This window comes from Anomaloglossus baeobatrachus, chromosome 4, assembly GCF_048569485.1.
Source record: "Anomaloglossus baeobatrachus isolate aAnoBae1 chromosome 4, aAnoBae1.hap1, whole genome shotgun sequence".
NCBI lineage: Eukaryota > Metazoa > Chordata > Amphibia > Anura > Aromobatidae > Anomaloglossus > Anomaloglossus baeobatrachus.
The window spans coordinates 7,399,434-7,419,464 of record NC_134356.1 but is presented as its reverse complement, the minus strand read 5'-3'; the positions used below and the strand labels follow the sequence as shown (position 1 = coordinate 7,419,464).

Here is a 20,031-nt window from a genome sequence, read left to right as displayed (position 1 = left end):
CAGTGTCTGCCTCTCGCTGATGTCTGTGCAGGTGGCGGCCTCTGCTGGTGGGGGCTGGTACTGCAGTCAGATCAGTGTCTGCTCCTCGCTGATGTCTGTGCAGGTGGCGGCCTCTGCTGGTGGGAGCTGGTACTGCAGTCAGATCAGTGTCTGCTCCTCGCTGATGTCTGTGCAGGTGGCTGGCCTCTGCTGGTGGGGGCTGGTACTGCAGTCAGATCAGTGTCTGCTCCTCGCTGATGTCTGTGCAGGTGGCGGCCTCTGCTGGTGGGGGCTGGTACTGCAGTCAGATCAGTGTCTGCTCCTCGCTGATGTCTGTGCAGGTGGCGGCCTCTGCTGGTGGGGGGCTGGTACTGCAGTCAGATCAGTGTCTGCTCTCGCTGATGTCTGTGCAGGTGGCGGCCTCTGCTGGTGGGGGCTGGTACTGCAGTCAGATCAGTGTCTGCTCCTCGCTGATGTCTGTGCAGGTGGCGGCCTCTGCTGGTGGGGGCTGGTACTGCAGTCAGATCAGTGTCTGCCCCTCGCTGATGTCTGTGCAGGTGGCGGCCTCTGCTGGTGGGGGCTGGTACTGCAGTCAGATAAGTGTCTGCCCCTCGCTGATGTCTGTGCAGGTGGCGGCCTCTGCTGGTGGGAGCTGGTACTGCAGTCAGATCAGTATCTTCCTCTCGCTGATGTCTGTGCAGGTGGTGGCCTCTGCTGGTGGGAGCTGGTACTGCAGTCAGATCAGTGTCTGCTCCTCGCTGATGCCTGTGCAGGTGGCGGCCTCTGCTGGTGGGGGCTAGTATTGCAGTCAGATCAGTATCTGCCTCTCGCTGATGTCTGTGCAGGTGGCGGCCTCTGCTGGTGGGAGCTGGTACTGCAGTCAGATCAGTGTCTGCCCCTCGCTGACGTCTGTGCAGGTGGTGGCCTCTGCTGGTGGGAGCTGGTACTGCAGTCAGATCAGTGTCTGCCCCTCGCTGATGTCTGTGCAGGTGGCGGCCTCTGCTGGTGGGAGCTGGTACTGCAGTCAGATCAGTGTCTGCCCCTCGCTGATGTCTGTGCAGGTGGCGGCCTCTGCTGGTGGGGGCTGGTACTGCAGTCAGATCAGTGTCTGCCTCTCGCTGATGTCTGTGCAGGTGGCGGCCTCTGCTGGTGGGGGCTGGTACTGCAGTCAGATCAGTGTCTGCTCCTCGCTGATGTCTGAGCAGGTGGTGGCCTCTGCTGGTGGGGGCTGGTACTGCAGTCAGATCAGTGTCTGCCTCTCGCTGATGTCTGTGCAGGTGGTGGCCTCTGCTGGTGGGGGCTGGTACTGCAGTCAGATCAGTGTCTGCCCCTCGCTGATGTCTGTGCAGGTGGCGGCCTCTGCTGGTGGGGGCTGGTACTGCAGTCAGATCAGTATCTGCCTCTCGCTGATGTCTGTGCAGGTGGCGGCCTCTGCTGGTGGGGGCTGGTACTGCAGTCAGATCAATGTCTGCTCCTCGCTGATGTCTGTGCAGGTGGCGGCCTCTGCTGGTGGGGGCTGGTACTGCAGTCAGATCAGTGTCTGCTCCTCGCTGATGTCTGTGCAGGTGGTGGCCTCTGCTGGTGGGGGCTGGTACTGCAGTCAGATCAGTATCTGCCTCTCGCTGATGTCTGTGCAGGTGGCGGCCTCTGCTGGTGGGGGCTGGTACTGCAGTCAGATCAATGTCTGCTCCTCGCTGATGTCTGTGCAGGTGGCGGCCTCTGCTGGTGGGAGCTGGTACTGCAGTCAGATCAGTGTCTGCTCCTCGCTGATGTCTGTGCAGGTGGCGGCCTCTGCTGGTGGGGGCTGGTACTGCAGTCAGATCAATGTCTGCTCCTCGCTGATGTCTGTGCAGGTGGCGGCCTCTGCTGGTGGGGGCTGGTACTGCAGTCAGATCAGTATCTGCTCCTCGCTGATGTCTGTGCAGGTGGCGGCCTCTGCTGGTGGGAGCTGGTACTGCAGTCAGATCGGTGTCTGCCCCTCGCTGATGTCTGTGCAGGTGGCGGCCTCTGCTGGTGGGAGCTGGTACTGCAGTCAGATCAGTGTCTGCCCCTCGCTGATGTCTGTGTAGGTGGTGGCCTCTGCTGGTGGGGGCTGGTTCTGCAGTCAGATCAGTGTCTGCTCCTCGCTGATGTCTGTGCAGGTGGTGGCCTCTGCTGGTGGGGGCTGGTACTGCAGTCAGATCAGTGTCTGCTCCTCGCTGATGTCTGTGCAGGTGGCGGCCTCTGCTGGTGGGGGCTGGTACTGCAGTCAGATCAGTGTCTGCTCCTCGCTGATGTCTGTGCAGGTGGCGGCCTCTGCTGGTGGGAGCTGGTACTGCAGTCAGATCAGTGTCTGCCCCTCGCTGATGTCTGTGCAGGTGGCGGCCTCTGCTGGTGGGAGCTGGTACTGCAGTCAGATCAGTGTCTGCTCCTCGCTGATGTCTGTGCAGGTGGCGGCCTCTGCTGGTGGGAGCTGGTACTGCAGTCAGATCAGTGTCTGCCTCTCGCTGATGTCTGTGCAGGTGGTGGCCTCTGCTGGTGGGGGCTGGTACTGCAGTCAGATCAGTGTCTGCCCCTCGCTGATGTCTGTGCAGGTGGCGGCCTCTGCTGGTGGGGCTGGTACTGCAGTCAGATCAGTATCTGCCTCTCGCTGATGTCTGTGCAGGTGGCGGCCTCTGCTGGTGGGGGCTGGTACTGCAGTCAGATCAGTGTCTGCTCCTCGCTGATGTCTGAGCAGGTGGTGGCCTCTGCTGGTGGGGGCTGGTACTGCAGTCAGATCAGTGTCTGCTCCTCGCTGATGTCTGTGCAGGTGGCGGCCTCTGCTGGTGGGAGCTGGTACTGCAGTCAGATCAGTGTCTGCTCCTCGCTGATGTCTGTGCAGGTGGCGGCCTCTGCTGGTGGGGGCTGGTACTGCAGTCAGATCAGTGTCTGCCTCTCGCTGATGTTTGTGCAGGTGGCGGCCTCTGCTGGTGGGAGCTGGTACTGCAGTCAGATCAGTGTCTGCCTCTCGCTGATGTCTGTGCAGGTGGTGGCCTCTGCTGGTGGGGGCTGGTACTGCAGTCAGATCAGTGTCTGCTCCTCGCTGATGTCTGTGCAGGTGGTGGCCTCTGCTGGTGGGAGCTGGTACTGCAGTCAGATCAGTGTCTGCTCCTCGCTGATGTCTGTGCAGGTGGCGGCCTCTGCTGGTGGGGGCTGGTACTGCAGTCAGATCAGTGTCTGCTCCTCGCTGATGTCTGTGCAGGTGGTGGCCTCTGCTGGTGGGAGCTGGTACTGCAGTCAGATCAGTGTCTGCCCCTCGCTGATGTCTGTGTAGGTGGCGGCCTCTGCTGGTGGGGGCTGGTACTGCAGTCAGATCAGTGTCTGCTCCTCGCTGATGTCTGTGCAGGTGGCGGCCTCTGCTGGTGGGAGCTGGTACTGCAGTCAGATCAGTGTCTGCCTCTCGCTGATGTCTGTGCAGGTGGCGGCCTCTGCTGGTGGGAGCTGGTACTGCAGTCAGATCAGTGTCTGCCCCTCGCTGATGTCTGTGCAGGTGGCGGCCTCTGCTGGTGGGAGCTGGTACTGCAGTCAGATCAGTGTCTGCTCCTCGCTGATGTCTGAGCAGGTGGTGGCCTCTGCTGGTGGGAGCTGGTACTGCAGTCAGATCAGTGTCTGCTCCTCGCTGATGTCTGTGCTGGTGGGGGCTGGTACTGCAGTCAGATCAGTGTCTGCTCCTCGCTGATGTCTGTGCAGGTGGTGGCCTCTGCTGGTGGGGGCTGGTACTGCAGTCAGATCAGTGTCTGCTCCTCGCTGATGTCTGTGCAGGTGGCGGCCTCTGCTGGTGGGGGCTGGTACTGCAGTCAGATCAGTATCTGCTCCTCGCTGATGTCTGTGCTGGTGGGGGCTGGTACTGCAGTCAGATCAGTGTCTGCTCCTCGCTGATGTCTGTGCAGGTGGTGGCCTCTGCTGGTGGGGGCTGGTACTGCAGTCAGATCAATGTCTGCTCCTCGCTGATGTCTGTGCAGGTGGCGGCCTCTGCTGGTGGGGGCTGGTACTGCAGTCAGATCAGTGTCTGCTCCTCGCTGATGTCTGTGCAGGTGGCGGCCTCTGCTGGTGGGGGCTGGTACTGCAGTCAGATCAGTGTCTGCCCCTCGTTGATGTCTGTGCAGGTGGCGGCCTCTGCTGGTGGGGGCTGGTGCTGCAGTCAGATCAGTGTCTGCCCCTCGTTGATGTCTGTGCAGGTGGCGGCCTCTGCTGGTGGGAGCTGGTACTGCAGTCAGATCAGTGTCTGCTCCTCGCTGATGTCTGTGCAGGTGGCGGCCTCTGCTGGTGGGAGCTGGTACTGCAGTCAGATCAGTGTCTGCCCCTCGCTGATGTCTGTGCAGGTGGCGGCCTCTGCTGGTGGGGGCTGGTGCTGCAGTCAGATCAGTGTCTGCCCCTCGCTGATGTCTGTGCAGGTGGCGGCCTCTGCTGGTGGGGGCTGGTACTGCAGTCAGATCAGTGTCTGCCCCTCGCTGATGTCTGTGCAGGTGGCGGCCTCTGCTGGTGGGAGCTGGTACTGCAGTCAGATCAGTGTCTGCTCCTCGCTGATGTCTGTGCAGGTGGCGGCCTCTGCTGGTGGGAGCTGGTACTGCAGTCAGATCAGTGTCTGCTCCTCGCTGATGTCTGTGCAGATGGTGGCCTCTGCTGGTGGGAGCTGGTACTGCAGTCAGATCAGTGTCTGCTCCTCGCTGATGTCTGTGCAGATGGTGGCCTCTGCTGGTGAGGGCTGGTACTGCAGTCAGATCAGTGTCTGCTCCTCGCTGATGTCTGTGTAGGTGGCGGCCTCTGCTGGTGGGAGCTGGTACTGCAGTCAGATCAGTGTCTGCCCCTCGCTGATGTCTGTGCAGGTGGCGGCCTCTGCTGGTGGGGGCTGGTACTGCAGTCAGATCAGTGTCTGTTCCTCGCTGATGTCTGTGCAGGTGGCGGCCTCTGCTGGTGGGGGCTGGTACTGCAGTCAGATCAGTGTCTGCTCCTCGCTGATGTCTGTGCAGGTGGTGGCCTCTGCTGGTGGGAGCTGGTACTGCAGTCAGATCAGTGTCTGCCTCTCGCTGATGTCTGTGCAGGTGGCGGCCTCTGCTGGTGGGGGCTGGTACTGCAGTCAGATCAGTGTCTGCTCCTCGCTGATGTCTGTGCAGGTGGTGGCCTCTGCTGGTGGGAGCTGGTACTGCAGTCAGATCAGTGTCTGCCCCTCGCTGATGTCTGTGCAGGTGGCGGCCTCTGCTGGTGGGGGCTCGTACTGCAGTCAGATCAGTGTCTGTCCCTCGCTGATGTCTGTGCAGGTGGCGGCCTCTGCTGGTGGGGGCTGGTACTGCAGTCAGATCAGTGTCTGCTCCTCGCTGATGTCTGTGCAGGTGGTGGCCTCTGCTGGTGGGGGCTGGTACTGCAGTCAGATCAGTGTCTGCCCCTCGCTGATGTCTGTGCAGGTGGCGGCCTCTGCTGGTGGGGAGCTGGTACTGCAGTCAGATCAGTGTCTGCTCCTCGCTGATGTCTGTGCAGGTGACGGCCTCTGCTGGTGGGGGCTGGTACTGCAGTCAGATAAGTGTCTGCCCCTCGCTGATGTCTGTGCAGGTGGTGGCCTCTGCTGGTGGGAGCTGGTACTGCAGTCAGATCAGTGTCTGCCCCTCGCTGATGTCTGTGCAGGTGGCGGCCTCTGCTGGTGGGAGCTGGTACTGCAGTCAGATCAGTGTCTGCTCCTCGCTGATGTCTGTGCAGGTGGCGGCCTCTGCTGGTGGGGGCTGGTTCTGCAGTCAGATCAGTGTCTGCCCCTCGCTGATGTCTGTGCAGGTGGCGGCCTCTGCTGGTGGGAGCTGGTACTGCAGTCAGATCAGTGTCTGCTCCTCGCTGATGTCTGTGCAGGTGACGGCCTCTGCTGGTGGGGGCTGGTACTGCAGTCAGATAAGTGTCTGCCCCTCGCTGATGTCTGTGCAGGTGGTGGCCTCTGCTGGTGGGAGCTGGTACTGCAGTCAGATCAGTGTCTGCCCCTCGCTGATGTCTGTGCAGGTGGTGGCCTCTGCTGGTGGGGGCTGGTACTGCAGTCAGATCAGTGTCTGCTCCTCGCTGATGTCTGTGCAGGTGGTGGCCTCTGCTGGTGGGAGCTGGTACTGCAGTCAGATCAGTGTCTGCCCCTCGCTGATGTCTGTGCAGGTGGCGGCCTCTGCTGGTGGGAGCTGGTACTGCAGTCAGATCAGTGTCTGCCCCTCGCTGATGTCTGTGCAGGTGGCGGCCTCTGCTGGTGGGAGCTGGTACTGCAGTCAGATCAGTGTCTGCCCCTCGCTGATGTCTGTGCAGGTGGTGGCCTCTGCTGGTGGGGGCTGGTACTGCAGTCAGATCAGTGTCTGCCCCTCGCTGATGTCTGTGCAGGTGGTGGCCTCTGCTGGTGGGAGCTGGTACTGCAGTCAGATCAGTGTCTGCTCCTCGCTGATGTCTGTGCAGGTGGCGGCCTCTGCTGGTGGGAGCTGGTACTGCAGTCAGATCAGTGTTTGCTCCTTGCTGATGTCTGTGCAGGTGGCGGCCTCTGCTGGTGGGGGCTGGTACTGCAGTCAGATCAGTGTCTGCTCCTCGCTGATGTCTGTGCAGGTGGTGGCCTCTGCTGGTGGGAGCTGGTACTGCAGTCAGATCAGTGTCTGCTCCTCGCTGATGTCTGTGCAGGTGGCGGCCTCTGCTGGTGGGAGCTGGTACTGCAGTCAGATCAGTGTTTGCTCCTTGCTGATGTCTGTGCAGGTGGCGGCCTCTGCTGGTGGGGGCTGGTACTGCAGTCAGATCAGTGTCTGCTCCTCGCTGATGTCTGTGCAGGTGGTGGCCTCTGCTGGTGGGAGCTGGTACTGCAGTCAGATCAGTGTCTGCTCCTCGCTGATGTCTGTGCAGGTGGCGGCCTCTGCTGGTGGGAGCTGGTACTGCAGTCAGATCAGTGTTTGCTCCTTGCTGATGTCTGTGCAGGTGGTGGCCTCTGCTGGTGGGGGCTGGTACTGCAGTCAGATCAGTGTCTGCCCCTCGCTGATGTCTGTGCAGGTGGCGGCCTCTGCTGGTGGGGGCTGGTACTGCAGTCAGATCAGTGTCTGCCTCTCGCTGATGTCTGTGCAGGTGGCGGCCTCTGCTGGTGGGAGCTGGTACTGCAGTCAGATAAGTGTCTGCCCCTCGCTGATGTCTGTGCAGGTGGCGGCCTCTGCTGGTGGGGGCTGGTACTGCAGTCAGATCAGTGTCTGCTCCTCGCTGATGTCTGTGCAGGTGGCGGCCTCTGCTGGTGGGAGCTGGTACTGCAGTCAGATCAGTGTCTGCCTCTCGCTGATGTCTGTGCAGGTGGCGGCCTCTGCTGGTGGGGGCTGGTACTGCAGTCAGATCAGTGTCTGCTCCTCGCTGATGTCTGTGCAGGTGGCGGCCTCTGCTGGTGGGGGCTGGTACTGCAGTCAGATCAGTGTCTGCTCCTCGCTGATGTCTGTGCAGGTGGTGGCCTCTGCTGGTGGGAGCTGGTACTGCAGTCAGATCAGTGTCTGCCCCTCGCTGATGTCTGTGCAGATGGCGGCCTCTGCTGGTGGGGGCTGGTACTGCAGTCAGATCAGTGTCTGCCTCTCGCTGATGTCTGTGCAGGTGGCGGCCTCTGCTGGTGGGGGCTGGTACTGCAGTCAGATCAGTGTCTGCTCCTCGCTGATGTCTGTGCAGGTGGCGGCCTCTGCTGGTGGGGGCTGGTACTGCAGTCAGATCAGTGTCTGCCCCTCGCTGATGTCTGTGCAGGTGGCGGCCTCTGCTGGTGGGAGCTGGTACTGCAGTCAGATCAGTGTCTGCCCCTCGCTGATGTCTGTGCAGGTGGCGGCCTCTGCTGGTGGGAGCTGGTACTGCAGTCAGATCAGTGTCTGCCCCTCGCTGATGTCTGTGCAGGTGGCGGCCTCTGCTGGTGGGGGCTGGTACTGCAGTCAGATAAGTGTCTGCCCCTCGCTGATGTCTGTGCAGGTGGCGGCCTCTGCTGGTGGGAGCTGGTACTGCAGTCAGATCAGTATCTTCCTCTCGCTGATGTCTGTGCAGGTGGCGGCCTCTGCTGGTGGGGGCTAGTATTGCAGTCAGATCAGTATCTGCCTCTCGCTGATGTCTGTGCAGGTGGCGGCCTCTGCTGGTGGGAGCTGGTACTGCAGTCAGATCAGTGTCTGCCCCTCGCTGACGTCTGTGCAGGTGGTGGCCTCTGCTGGTGGGAGCTGGTACTGCAGTCAGATCAGTGTCTGCCCCTCGCTGATGTCTGTGCAGGTGGCGGCCTCTGCTGGTGGGAGCTGGTACTGCAGTCAGATCAGTATCTGCCTCTCGCTGATGTCTGTGCAGGTGGTGGCCTCTGCTGGTGGGGGCTGGTACTGCAGTCAGATCAGTGTCTGCCTCTCGCTGATGTCTGTGCAGGTGGTGGCCTCTGCTGGTGGGGGCTGGTACTGCAGTCAGATCAGTGTCTGCTCCTCGCTGATGTCTGTGCAGGTGGTGGCCTCTGCTGGTGGGGGCTGGTACTGCAGTCAGATCAGTGTCTGCCCCTCGCTGATGTCTGTGCAGGTGGTGGCCTCTGCTGGTGGGAGCTGGTACTGCAGTCAGATCAGTGTCTGCTCCTCGCTGATGTCTGTGCAGGTGGCGGCCTCTGCTGGTGGGGGCTGGTACTGCAGTCAGATCAGTGTCTGCTCCTCGCTGATGTCTGTGCAGGTGGTGGCCTCTGCTGGTGGGGGCTGGTACTGCAGTCAGATCAGTGTCTGCTCCTCGCTGATGTCTGTGCAGGTGGCGGCCTCTGCTGGTGGGGGCTGGTACTGCAGTCAGATCAGTATCTGCCTCTCGCTGATGTCTGTGCAGGTGGCGGCCTCTGCTGGTGGGGGCTGGTACTGCAGTCAGATCAATGTCTGCTCCTCGCTGATGTCTGTGCAGGTGGCGGCCTCTGCTGGTGGGAGCTGGTACTGCAGTCAGATCAGTGTCTGCTCCTCGCTGATGTCTGTGCAGGTGGCGGCCTCTGCTGGTGGGAGCTGGTACTGCAGTCAGATCAGTGTCTGCCTCTCGCTGATGTCTGTGCAGGTGGTGGCCTCTGCTGGTGGGAGCTGGTACTGCAGTCAGATCAGTATCTGCCTCTCGCTGATGTCTGTGCAGGTGGCGGCCTCTGCTGGTGGGGGCTGGTACTGCAGTCAGATCAGTGTCTGCTCCTCGCTGATGTCTGTGCAGGTGGTGGCCTCTGCTGGTGGGAGCTGGTACTGCAGTCAGATCAGTATCTGCCTCTCGCTGATGTCTGTGCAGGTGGTGGCCTCTGCTGGTGGGAGCTGGTACTGCAGTCAGATCAGTATCTGCCTCTCGCTGATGTCTGTGCAGGTGGCGGCCTCTGCTGGTGGGGGCTGGTACTGCAGTCAGATCAATGTCTGCTCCTCGCTGATGTCTGTGCAGGTGGCGGCCTCTGCTGGTGGGGGCTGGTACTGCAGTCAGATCAGTGTCTGCTCCTCGCTGATGTCTGTGCAGGTGGCGGCCTCTGCTGGTGGGGGCTGGTACTGCAGTCAGATCAGTGTCTGCCCCTCGCTGATGTCTGTGCAGGTGGCGGCCTCTGCTGGTGGGGGCTGGTACTGCAGTCAGATCAATGTCTGCTCCTCGCTGATGTCTGTGCAGGTGGCGGCCTCTGCTGGTGGGAGCTGGTACTGCAGTCAGATCAGTGTCTGCCCCTCGCTGATGTCTGTGCAGGTGGCGGCCTCTGCTGGTGGGGGCTGGTACTGCAGTCAGATCAGTGTCTGCTCCTCGCTGATGTCTGTGCAGGTGACGGCCTCTGCTGGTGGGAGCTGGTACTGCAGTCAGATCAGTATCTGCCTCTCGCTGATGTCTGTGCAGGTGGTGGCCTCTGCTGGTGGGGGCTGGTACTGCAGTCAGATCAGTGTCTGCTCCTCGCTGATGTCTGTGCAGGTGGCGGCCTCTGCTGGTGGGGGCTGGTACTGCAGTCAGATCAGTGTCTGCTCCTCGCTGATGTCTGTGCAGGTGGTGGCCTCTGCTGGTGGGAGCTGGTACTGCAGTCAGATCAGTGTCTGCTCCTCGCTGATGTCTGTGCAGGTGGCGGCCTCTGCTGGTGGGGGCTGGTACTGCAGTCAGATCAGTGTCTGCTCCTCGCTGATGTCTGTGCAGATGGTGGCCTCTGCTGGTGGGAGCTGGTACTGCAGTCAGATCAGTATCTGCCTCTCGCTGATGTCTGTGCAGGTGGCGGCCTCTGCTGGTGGGAGCTGGTACTGCAGTCAGATCAGTATCTGCCTCTCGCTGATGTCTGTGCAGGTGGCGGCCTCTGCTGGTGGGAGCTGGTACTGCAGTCAGATCAGTATCTGCCTCTCGCTGATGTCTGTGCAGGTGGTGGCCTCTGCTGGTGGGGGCTGGTACTGCAGTCAGATCAGTGTCTGCCCCTCGCTGATGTCTGTGCAGGTGGTGGCCTCTGCTGGTGGGGGCTGGTACTGCAGTCAGATCAGTGTCTGCTCCTCGCTGATGTCTGTGCAGGTGGTGGCCTCTGCTGGTGGGGGCTGGTACTGCAGTCAGATCAGTGTCTGCTCCTCGCTGATGTCTGTGCAGGTGGTGGCCTCTGCTGGTGGGGGCTGGTACTGCAGTCAGATCAGTGTCTGCTCCTCGCTGATGTCTGTGCAGGTGGCGGCCTCTGCTGGTGGGGGCTGGTACTGCAGTCAGATCAGTGTCTGCCCCTCGCTGATGTCTGTGCAGGTGGCGGCCTCTGCTGGTGGGGGCTGGTACTGCAGTCAGATCAGTGTCTGCTCCTCGCTGATGTCTGTGCAGGTGGCGGCCTCTGCTGGTGGGGGCTGGTACTGCAGTCAGATCAGTGTCTGCCCCTCGCTGATGTCTGTGCAGGTGGCGGCCTCTGCTGGTGGGGGCTGGTACTGCAGTCAGATCAGTGTCTGCCCCTCGCTGATGTCTGTGCAGGTGGCGGCCTCTGCTGGTGGGGGCTGGTACTGCAGTCAGATCAGTGTCTGCTCCTCGCTGATGTCTGTGCAGGTGGCGGCCTCTGCTGGTGGGGGCTGGTACTGCAGTCAGATCAGTGTCTGCTCCTCGCTGATGTCTGTGCAGGTGGTGGCCTCTGCTGGTGGGAGCTGGTACTGCAGTCAGATCAGTGTCTGCCTCTCGCTGATGTCTGTGCAGGTGGCGGCCTCTGCTGGTGGGGGCTGGTACTGCAGTCAGATCAGTGTCTGCCTCTCGCTGATGTCTGTGCAGGTGGCGGCCTCTGCTGGTGGGGGCTGGTACTGCAGTCAGATCAGTGTCTGCTCCTCGCTGATGTCTGAGCAGGTGGTGGCCTCTGCTGGTGGGGGCTGGTACTGCAGTCAGATCAGTGTCTGCTCCTCGCTGATGTCTGAGCAGGTGGTGGCCTCTGCTGGTGGGGGCTGGTACTGCAGTCAGATAAGTGTCTGCCCCTCGCTGATGTCTGTGCAGGTGGCGGCCTCTGCTGGTGGGAGCTGGTACTGCAGTCAGATCAGTGTCTGCTCCTCGCTGATGTCTGTGCAGGTGGTGGCCTCTGCTGGTGGGGGCTGGTACTGCAGTCAGATCAGTGTCTGCTCCTCGCTGATGTCTGTGCAGGTGGTGGCCTCTGCTGGTGGGGGCTGGTACTGCAGTCAGATCAGTGTCTGCTCCTCGCTGATGTCTGTGCAGGTGGCGGCCTCTGCTGGTGGGAGCTGGTACTGCAGTCAGATCAGTGTCTGCTCCTCGCTGATGTCTGTGCAGGTGGCGGCCTCTGCTGGTGGGAGCTGGTACTGCAGTCAGATCAGTGTCTGCTCCTCGCTGATGTCTGTGCAGGTGGCGGCCTCTGCTGGTGGGGGCTGGTACTGCAGTCAGATCAGTGTCTGCCTCTCGCTGATGTTTGTGCAGGTGGCGGCCTCTGCTGGTGGGAGCTGGTACTGCAGTCAGATCAGTGTCTGCCCCTCGCTGATGTCTGTGCAGGTGGCGGCCTCTGCTGGTGGGGGCTGGTACTGCAGTCAGATCAGTGTCTGCCCCTCGCTGATGTCTGTGCAGGTGGCGGCCTCTGCTGGTGGGAGCTGGTACTGCAGTCAGATCAGTATCTGCCTCTCGCTGATGTCTGTGCAGGTGGCGGCCTCTGCTGGTGGGAGCTGGTACTGCAGTCAGATCAGTGTCTTCCCCTCGCTGATGTCTGTGCAGGTGGCGGCCTCTGCTGGTGGGGGCTGGTACTGCAGTCAGATCAGTGTCTTCCCCTCGCTGATGTCTGTGCAGGTGGCGGCCTCTGCTGGTGGGAGCTGGTACTGCAGTCAGATCAGTGTCTGCTCCTCGCTGATGTCTGTGCAGGTGGTGGCCTCTGCTGGTGGGGGGTGGTACTGCAGTCAGATCAGTGTCTGCTCCTTGCTGATGTCTGTGCAGGTGGCGGCCTCTGCTGGTGGGGGCTGGTACTGCAGTCAGATCAGTGTCTGCTCCTCGCTGATGTCTGTGCAGGTGGCGGCCTCTGCTGGTGGGGGCTGGTACTGCAGTCAGATCAGTGTCTGCTCCTTGCTGATGTCTGTGCAGGTGGTGGCCTCTGCTGGTGGGGGCTGGTACTGCAGTCAGATCAGTGTCTGCCCCTCGCTGATGTCTGTGCAGGTGGCGGCCTCTGCTGGTGGGGGCTGGTACTGCAGTCAGATCAGTGTCTGCTCCTCGCTGATGTCTGTGCAGGTGGCGGCCTCTGCTGGTGGGAGCTGGTACTGCAGTCAGATCAGTGTCTGCCCCTCGCTGATGTCTGTGCAGGTGGTGGCCTCTGCTGGTGGGAGCTGGTACTGCAGTCAGATCAGTGTCTGCTCCTCGCTGATGTCTGTGCAGGTGGCGGCCTCTGCTGGTGGGAGCTGGTACTGCAGTCAGATCAGTATCTGCCTCTCGCTGATGTCTGTGCAGGTGGTGGCCTCTGCTGGTGGGAGCTGGTACTGCAGTCAGATCAGTATCTGCCCCTCGCTGATGTCTGTGCAGGTGGCGGCCTCTGCTGGTGAGGGGTGGTACTGCAGTCAGATCAGTGTCTGCCTCTCGCTGATGTCTGTGCAGGTGGCGGCCTCTGCTGGTGGGGGCTGGTACTGCAGTCAGATCAGTATCTGCTCCTCGTTGATGTCTGTGCAGGTGGCGGCCTCTGCTGGTGGGGGCTGGTACTGCAGTCAGATCAGTGTCTGCCCCTCGCTGATGTCTGTGCAGGTGGCGGCCTCTGCTGGTGGGAGCTGGTACTGCAGTCAGATCAGTGTCTGCTCCTCGCTGATGTCTGTGCAGGTGGTGGCCTCTGCTGGTGGGAGCTGGTACTGCAGTCAGATCAGTGTCTGCCCCTCGCTGATGTCTGTGCAGGTGGTGGCCTCTGCTGGTGGGAGCTGGTACTGCAGTCAGATCAGTGTCTGCTCCTCGCTGATGTCTGTGCTGGTGGGGGCTGGTACTGCAGTCAGATCAGTGTCTGCTCCTCGCTGATGTCTGTGCAGGTGGTGGCCTCTGCTGGTGGGGGCTGGTACTGCAGTCAGATCAGTGTCTGCTCCTCGCTGATGTCTGTGCAGGTGGCGGCCTCTGCTGGTGGGGGCTGGTACTGCAGTCAGATCAGTGTCTGCCCCTCGTTGATGTCTGTGCAGGTGGCGGCCTCTGCTGGTGGGGGCTGGTGCTGCAGTCAGATCAGTGTCTGCCCCTCGTTGATGTCTGTGCAGGTGGCGGCCTCTGCTGGTGGGAGCTGGTACTGCAGTCAGATCAGTGTCTGCTCCTCGCTGATGTCTGTGCAGGTGGCGGCCTCTGCTGGTGGGAGCTGGTACTGCAGTCAGATCAGTGTCTGCTCCTCGCTGATGTCTGTGCAGGTGGTGGCCTCTGCTGGTGGGGGCTGGTACTGCAGTCAGATCAGTGTCTGCTCCTCGCTGATGTCTGTGCAGGTGGTGGCCTCTGCTGGTGGGGGCTGGTACTGCAGTCAGATCAGTGTCTGCTCCTCGCTGATGTCTGTGCAGGTGGCGGCCTCTGCTGGTGGGGGCTGGTACTGCAGTCAGATCAGTGTCTGCTCCTCGTTGATGTCTGTGCAGGTGGCGGCCTCTGCTGGTGGGGGCTGGTACTGCAGTCAGATCAGTGTCTGCTCCTCGCTGATGTCTGTGCAGGTGGTGGCCTCTGCTGGTGGGAGCTGGTACTGCAGTCAGATCAGTGTCTGCTCCTCGCTGATGTCTGTGCAGGTGGCGGCCTCTGCTGGTGGGGGCTGGTACTGCAGTCATATCAGTGTCTGCCCCTTGCTGATGTTTGTGCAGGTGGCGGCCTCTGCTGGTGGGAGCTGGTACTGCAGTCAGATCAGTGTCTGCTCCTCGCTGATGTCTGTGCAGGTGGCGGCCTCTGCTGGTGGGGGCTGGTACTGCAGTCAGATCAGTGTCTGCTCCTCGCTGATCTCTGTGCAGGTGACTGCCTCTGCTGGTGGGGGCTGGTACTGCAGTCAGATCAGTATCTGCCTCTCGCTGATGTCTGTGCAGGTGGCGGCCTCTGCTGGTGGGAGCTGGTACTGCAGTCAGATCAGTGTCTGCTCCTCGCTGATGTCTGTGCAGGTGGGGGCCTCTGCTGGTGGGAGCTGGTACTGCAGTCAGATCAGTATCTGCCTCTCGCTGATGTCTGTGCAGGTGGCGGCCTCTGCTGGTGGGAGCTGGTACTGCAGTCAGATCAGTGTCTGCCCCTCGCTGATGTCTGTGCAGGTGGCGGCCTCTGCTGGTGGGGGCTGGTACTGCAGTCAGATCAGTGTCTTCCCCTCGCTGATGTCTGTGTAGGTGGCGGCCTCTGCTGGTGGGGGCTGGTACTGCAGTCAGATAAGTGTCTGCCTCTCGCTGATGTCTGTGCAGGTGGCGGCCTCTGCTGGTGGGGGCTGGTACTGCAGTCAGATCAGTGTCTGCTCCTCGCTGATGTCTGTGCAGGTGGCGGCCTCTGCTGGTGGGAGCTGGTACTGCAGTCAGATCAGTGTCTGCTCCTCGCTGATGTCTGTGCAGGTGGCGGCCTCTGCTGGTGGGGGCTGGTACTGCAGTCAGATCAGTGTCTGCTCCTCGCTGATGTCTGTGCAGGTGGTGGCCTCTGCTGGTGGGAGCTGGTACTGCAGTCAGATAAGTGTCTGCCCCTCGCTGATGTCTGTGCAGGTGGTGGCCTCTGCTGGTGGGGGCTGGTACTGCAGTCAGATCAGTGTCTGCTCCTCGCTGATGTCTGTGCAGGTGGCGGCCTCTGCTGGTGGGGGCTGGTACTGCAGTCAGATCAGTGTCTGCTCCTCGCTGATGTCTGTGCAGGTGGTGGCCTCTGCTGGTGGGAGCTGGTACTGCAGTCAGATCAGTGTCTGCTCCTCGCTGATGTCTGTGCAGGTGGTGGCCTCTGCTGGTGGGGGCTGGTACTGCAGTCAGATCAGTGTCTGCTCCTCGCTGATGTCTGTGCAGGTGGCGGCCTCTGCTGGTGGGGGCTGGTACTGCAGTCAGATCAGTGTCTGCCCCTCGCTGATGTCTGTGCAGGTGGCGGCCTCTGCTGGTGGGGGCTGGTTCTGCAGTCAGATCAGTGTCTGCCCCTCGCTGATGTCTGTGCAGGTGGCGGCCTCTGCTGGTGGGGGCTGGTACTGCAGTCAGATCAGTGTCTGCCTCTCGCTGATGTCTGTGCAGGTGGCGGCCTCTGCTGGTGGGAGCTGGTACTGCAGTCAGATCAGTGTCTGCCTCTCGCTGATGTCTGTGCAGGTGGCGGCCTCTGCTGGTGGGGGCTGGTACTGCAGTCAGATCAGTGTCTGCCCCTCGCTGATGTCTGTGCAGGTGGTGGCCTCTGCTGGTGGGGGCTGGTACTGCAGTCAGATCAGTGTCTGCCCCTCGCTGATGTCTGTGCAGGTGGCGGCCTCTGCTGGTGGGGGCTGGTACTGCAGTCAGATCAGTGTCTGCCTCTCGCTGATGTCTGTGGAGGTGGCGGCCTCTGCTGGTGGGGGCTGGTACTGCAGTCAGATCAGTGTCTGCTCCTCGCTGATGTCTGTGCAGGTGGTGGCCTCTGCTGGTGGGGGCTGGTACTGCAGTCAGATCAGTGTCTGCTCCTCGCTGATGTCTGTGCAGGTGGCGGCCTCTGCTGGTGGGGGCTGGTACTGCAGTCAGATCAGTGTCTGCCCCTCGCTGATGTCTGTGTAGGTGGCGGCCTCTGCTGGTGGGGGCTGGTACTGCAGTCAGATCAGTATCTGCCTCTCGCTGATGTCTGTGCAGGTGGCGGCCTCTGCTGGTGGGGGCTGGTACTGCAGTCAGATCAGTATCTGCCTCTCGCTGATGTCCGGTATCTTTCTTTTGCAGGTTTATTCCTTGTCGGACGGTTACTCATTCATGGTGACATCCGGTCCGGTTGTTTACACCGCCATTGCCGTTAGTGACGTCCTGAGTGGGAGTGGCCTCGTGGTCGGAAGGTTTCCCCCCATCCTTTCCCTGCAGACCATGTTCACGGGGCTGGATCTGAGGTTCCATGTCCAGACAGGTAAGACGGCACTACAACTCCCAGCATGCTGTGTCCCCGTGCTACATTACCCTTTCCTTATGACACCCCGCCCCAGGGCCGGGGGACTCAGAAACGGGCTGGACTAGTCCGGGGACGTCAGCCATGGCGGGGTTCGGTGCCGTGACCCTGGTGGTGTCTTTTGGAGTAAATAAAGGGGATTTTTGTCGACTACGCCACTTGCGGGGTGCGGCCAGGTTATTGAGGCCGCTGCAGGCTTCTGCTGGGGCTGATGGAGTGATGGAGCCTGGATGGTTAGAGCCCTCCACAATCAGAGACAGGCCCCAGCCGTGGATGATGGGGGTTGTAGTGGGGCACAGTCTATGTGAGTGCACTCCGTCAAGGAAACAGTCCACACCAGGGTTGTAGTGTAACTTGCCTTGTTTACTTTGCTGTGGTGGTTCCTGAACCCGCGGGTGCCGGTCCCGGGTGTTCCCGCTCCCCTTGTTCTCCGCTGTGACCTGGGATCGCTGTCCTCCGTGCACACTTGTTGATGGGCTCCCGCGGCCTAGAGCTTCTGGGGGACCCCTCCGTTTCAGTTTTATTGCAGGCAGTCTGGACTATTTAAGGGGTTCAGTCCCCGGCCCCCTCTTTGCTGCTGATGCTTCAGACTCTTTTGGTGGTGGAGAACCCTGGAGATTCCTTCACCTGCAGAACTGACAATATCCATTAAAGGGTCTCACTGTCCTAGGGGTCTGCACCCCGCCTTGTGCTGAGCTCTGTGAGCTCGGTCCCGTCCTTCCACGGACACGCTGCGGTTCCTGGAGTCTCGTACGTCCACAGAGGCCACAGGTCCTGGAGGTCCCGGTTCCTCCCCTCACGGTCCTCTCTCCTTATTACAGCACTCCATTCTCACTGCAGGTCGTCTTCTGTCACTTTCTACTCCTTCAGACTCCTCCTCCACCTCTCCTTCACTTCCTTCTCCACCTCATTCTCTGACAGGACTCCCCCCTGACAGGACTCCCCCCTGACAGGACTCCCCCCTGACAGGACTCCCCCCTGACAGGACTCCCCCCTGACAGGACTCCCCCCTGACAGGACTCCCCCCTGACAGGACTCCCCCCTGACAGGACTCCCCCCTGACAGGACTCCCCCCTGACAGGACTCCACCCTGACAGGACTCTCCCCCCTGACAGGACTCTCCCCCCTGACAGGACTCTCCCCCCTGACAGGACTCTCCACCCTGACAGGACTCTCCCCCCTGACAGGACTCTCCCCCCCTGACAGGACTCTCCCCCCTGACAGGACTCTCCCCCCTGACAGGACTCTCCCCCCCTGACAGGACTCTTCCCCCCTGACAGGACTCTTCCCCCCTGACAGGACTCTTCCCCCCTGACAGGACTCTTCCCCCCTGACAGGACTCTTCCCCCCTGACAGGACTCTTCCCCCCTGACAGGACTCTCCCCCCTGACAGGACTCTCCCCCCTGACAGGACTCTCCCCCCCTGAGAGGACTCTCCCCCCCCTGAGAGGACTCTCCCCCCCTGAGAGGACTCTTCCCCCCCTGACAGGACTCTTCCCCCCTGACAGGACTCTTCCCCCCTGACAGGACTCTTCCCCCCTGACAGGACTCTTCCCCCCTGACAGGACTCTTCCCCCCTGACAGGACTCTTCCCCCCTGACAGGACTCTTCCCCCCTGACAGGACTCTTCCCCCCCCCTGACAGGACTCTTCCCCCCCCTGACAGGACTCTTCCCCCCCTGACAGGACTCTTCCCCCCTGACAGGACTCTTCCCCCCCTGACAGGACTCTTCCCCCCCTGACAGGACTCTTCCCCCCCTGACAGGACTCTTCCCCCCCTGACAGGACTCTTCCCCCCTGACAGGACTCTTCCCCCCTGACAGGACTCTTCCCCCCCTGACAGGACTCTTCCCCCCTGACAGGACTCTTCCCCCCCTGACAGGACTCTTCCCCCCTGACAGGACTCTTCCCCCCCTGACAGGACTCTTCCCCCCTGACAGGACTCTTCCCCCCCTGACAGGACTCTTCCCCCCTGACAGGACTCTTCCCCCCTGACAGACTGTACACCACTTCCTCCCGCCTTTTCCAACTGTCCCACTGGCCCCTCCCCCTCTCTGGGTCTCTCCCTCTGGTTGGGTGGCTACTATCCAATCAGTGCCCTCCCCTTTTACCTGTTACTGGGCAGTCTCTCGGCTTGGTGTTGAGGCTGTGGCCTGAAGGTGCTGGTGCGTTTGCTCTGGCACGGATATTCCGGGGTTTGGATTTCCACGGATTGCATTTGTGGCACCTGGTACCTTAGGGGTGCTACACTTATGTTCCACCATCTTTCCACTTTTAGTTTTGCAGTTTGTGCCGCAGTCCGTGGACATCAGACTCTGTACATTCAGTGAACAGATACAGAAAGGGTTAACGCTGGCATTGTACGAGGTGCGGAGACTGCGCCCGGAGAGCGACAACTTCACCGTCCAGGTAAGTGCTTATCCTCATGCTTTACACTGCAGCTCTGCTCGTTCAGTGGCAGGCTACTGTGCACAGATATGAGGCGGAGCTTCAATAAGGGGCGGAACCTACGGATTATACATTTTTTTTGTCTTTTCTGCAGATTGTGAACATCAGCTCCAGCGCGGCGCGGCTCGGATACTGGAAGGCTCCGGTCACCGTCTCCTACGCCGTCAGGGAGCGGAACGGCTTCATGAACGGCTCCGACGTCAGCGATCAGCTCCGAAACCTGAGCCTGGTGGAGTTCAGCTTCTTCCTGGGGTTTCCTGTAAAGCAGATCGCAGAGCGTGAGTACTGAGATCCCTACAGAAGGGGAGTGGAGAGCAGGAGAGGCGGAGTCACAGGCTGGGGGCGTGTCCTCAGCCAGAGCTGCACTCGCTATTCTGCTGTTACATCCAGAGCTCCACTCGCTGTTCTGCTGTTACATCCAGAGCTCCACTCGCTGTTCTGCTGTTACTTCCAGAGCTGCACTCGCTGTTCTGCTGTTACATCCAGAGCTGCACTCGCTATTCTGCTGTTACATCCAGAGCTCCACTCGCTTTTCTGCTGTTACATCCAGAGCTCCACTCGCTGTTCTGCTGTTACATCCAGAGCTCCACTCGCTGTTCTGCTGTTACTTCCAGAGCTGCACTCGCTGTTCTGCTGTTACATCCAGAGCTGCACTCGCTGTTCTGCTGTTACATCCAGAGCTCCACTCTCTGTTCTGCTGTTACATCCAGAGCTCCACTCGCTGTTCTGCTGTTACATCCAGAGCTGCACTCGCTGTTTTGCTGTTACATCCAGAGCTGCTTTCGCTGTTCTGCTGTTACGTCCAGAGCTGCACTCGCTGTTCTGCTGTTACATCCAGAGCTGCTTTCGCTGTTCTGCTGTTACATCCAGAGCTGCACTTGCTGTTCTGCTGTTAAATCCAGAGCTGCACTTGCTATTCTGCTGTTACATCCAGAGCGCAACTCGCTGTTCTGCTGTTACATCCAGAGCTGCACTCGCTGTTCTGCTGTTACATCCAGAGCTCCACTCGCTGTTCTGCTGTTACATCCAGAGCTGCACTCGCTGTTCTGCTGTTACATCCAGAGCTCCACTCGCTGTTCTGCTGTTACATCTAGAGCTCCACTCGCTGTTCTGCTGTTACATCCAGAGCTGCACTCGCTGTTCTGCTGTTACATCCAGAGCTGCACTCGCT

At 60.8% G+C, this 20,031-nt stretch overlaps 1 protein-coding gene across 1 annotated transcript in view; it reads left to right on the top strand.

Annotated features, from left to right (window-relative positions):
* Positions 1–20,031, top strand: part of KIAA1549 (KIAA1549 ortholog) — a 173,923-nt gene that overhangs the window by 111,437 nt on the left and 42,455 nt on the right. Inside the window, 3 exon segments of the mRNA XM_075343534.1 lie at positions 16,197–16,374; positions 18,691–18,821; positions 18,955–19,138. Of these exon segments, the coding sequence (XP_075199649.1) occupies positions 16,197–16,374; positions 18,691–18,821; positions 18,955–19,138 (493 nt within the window).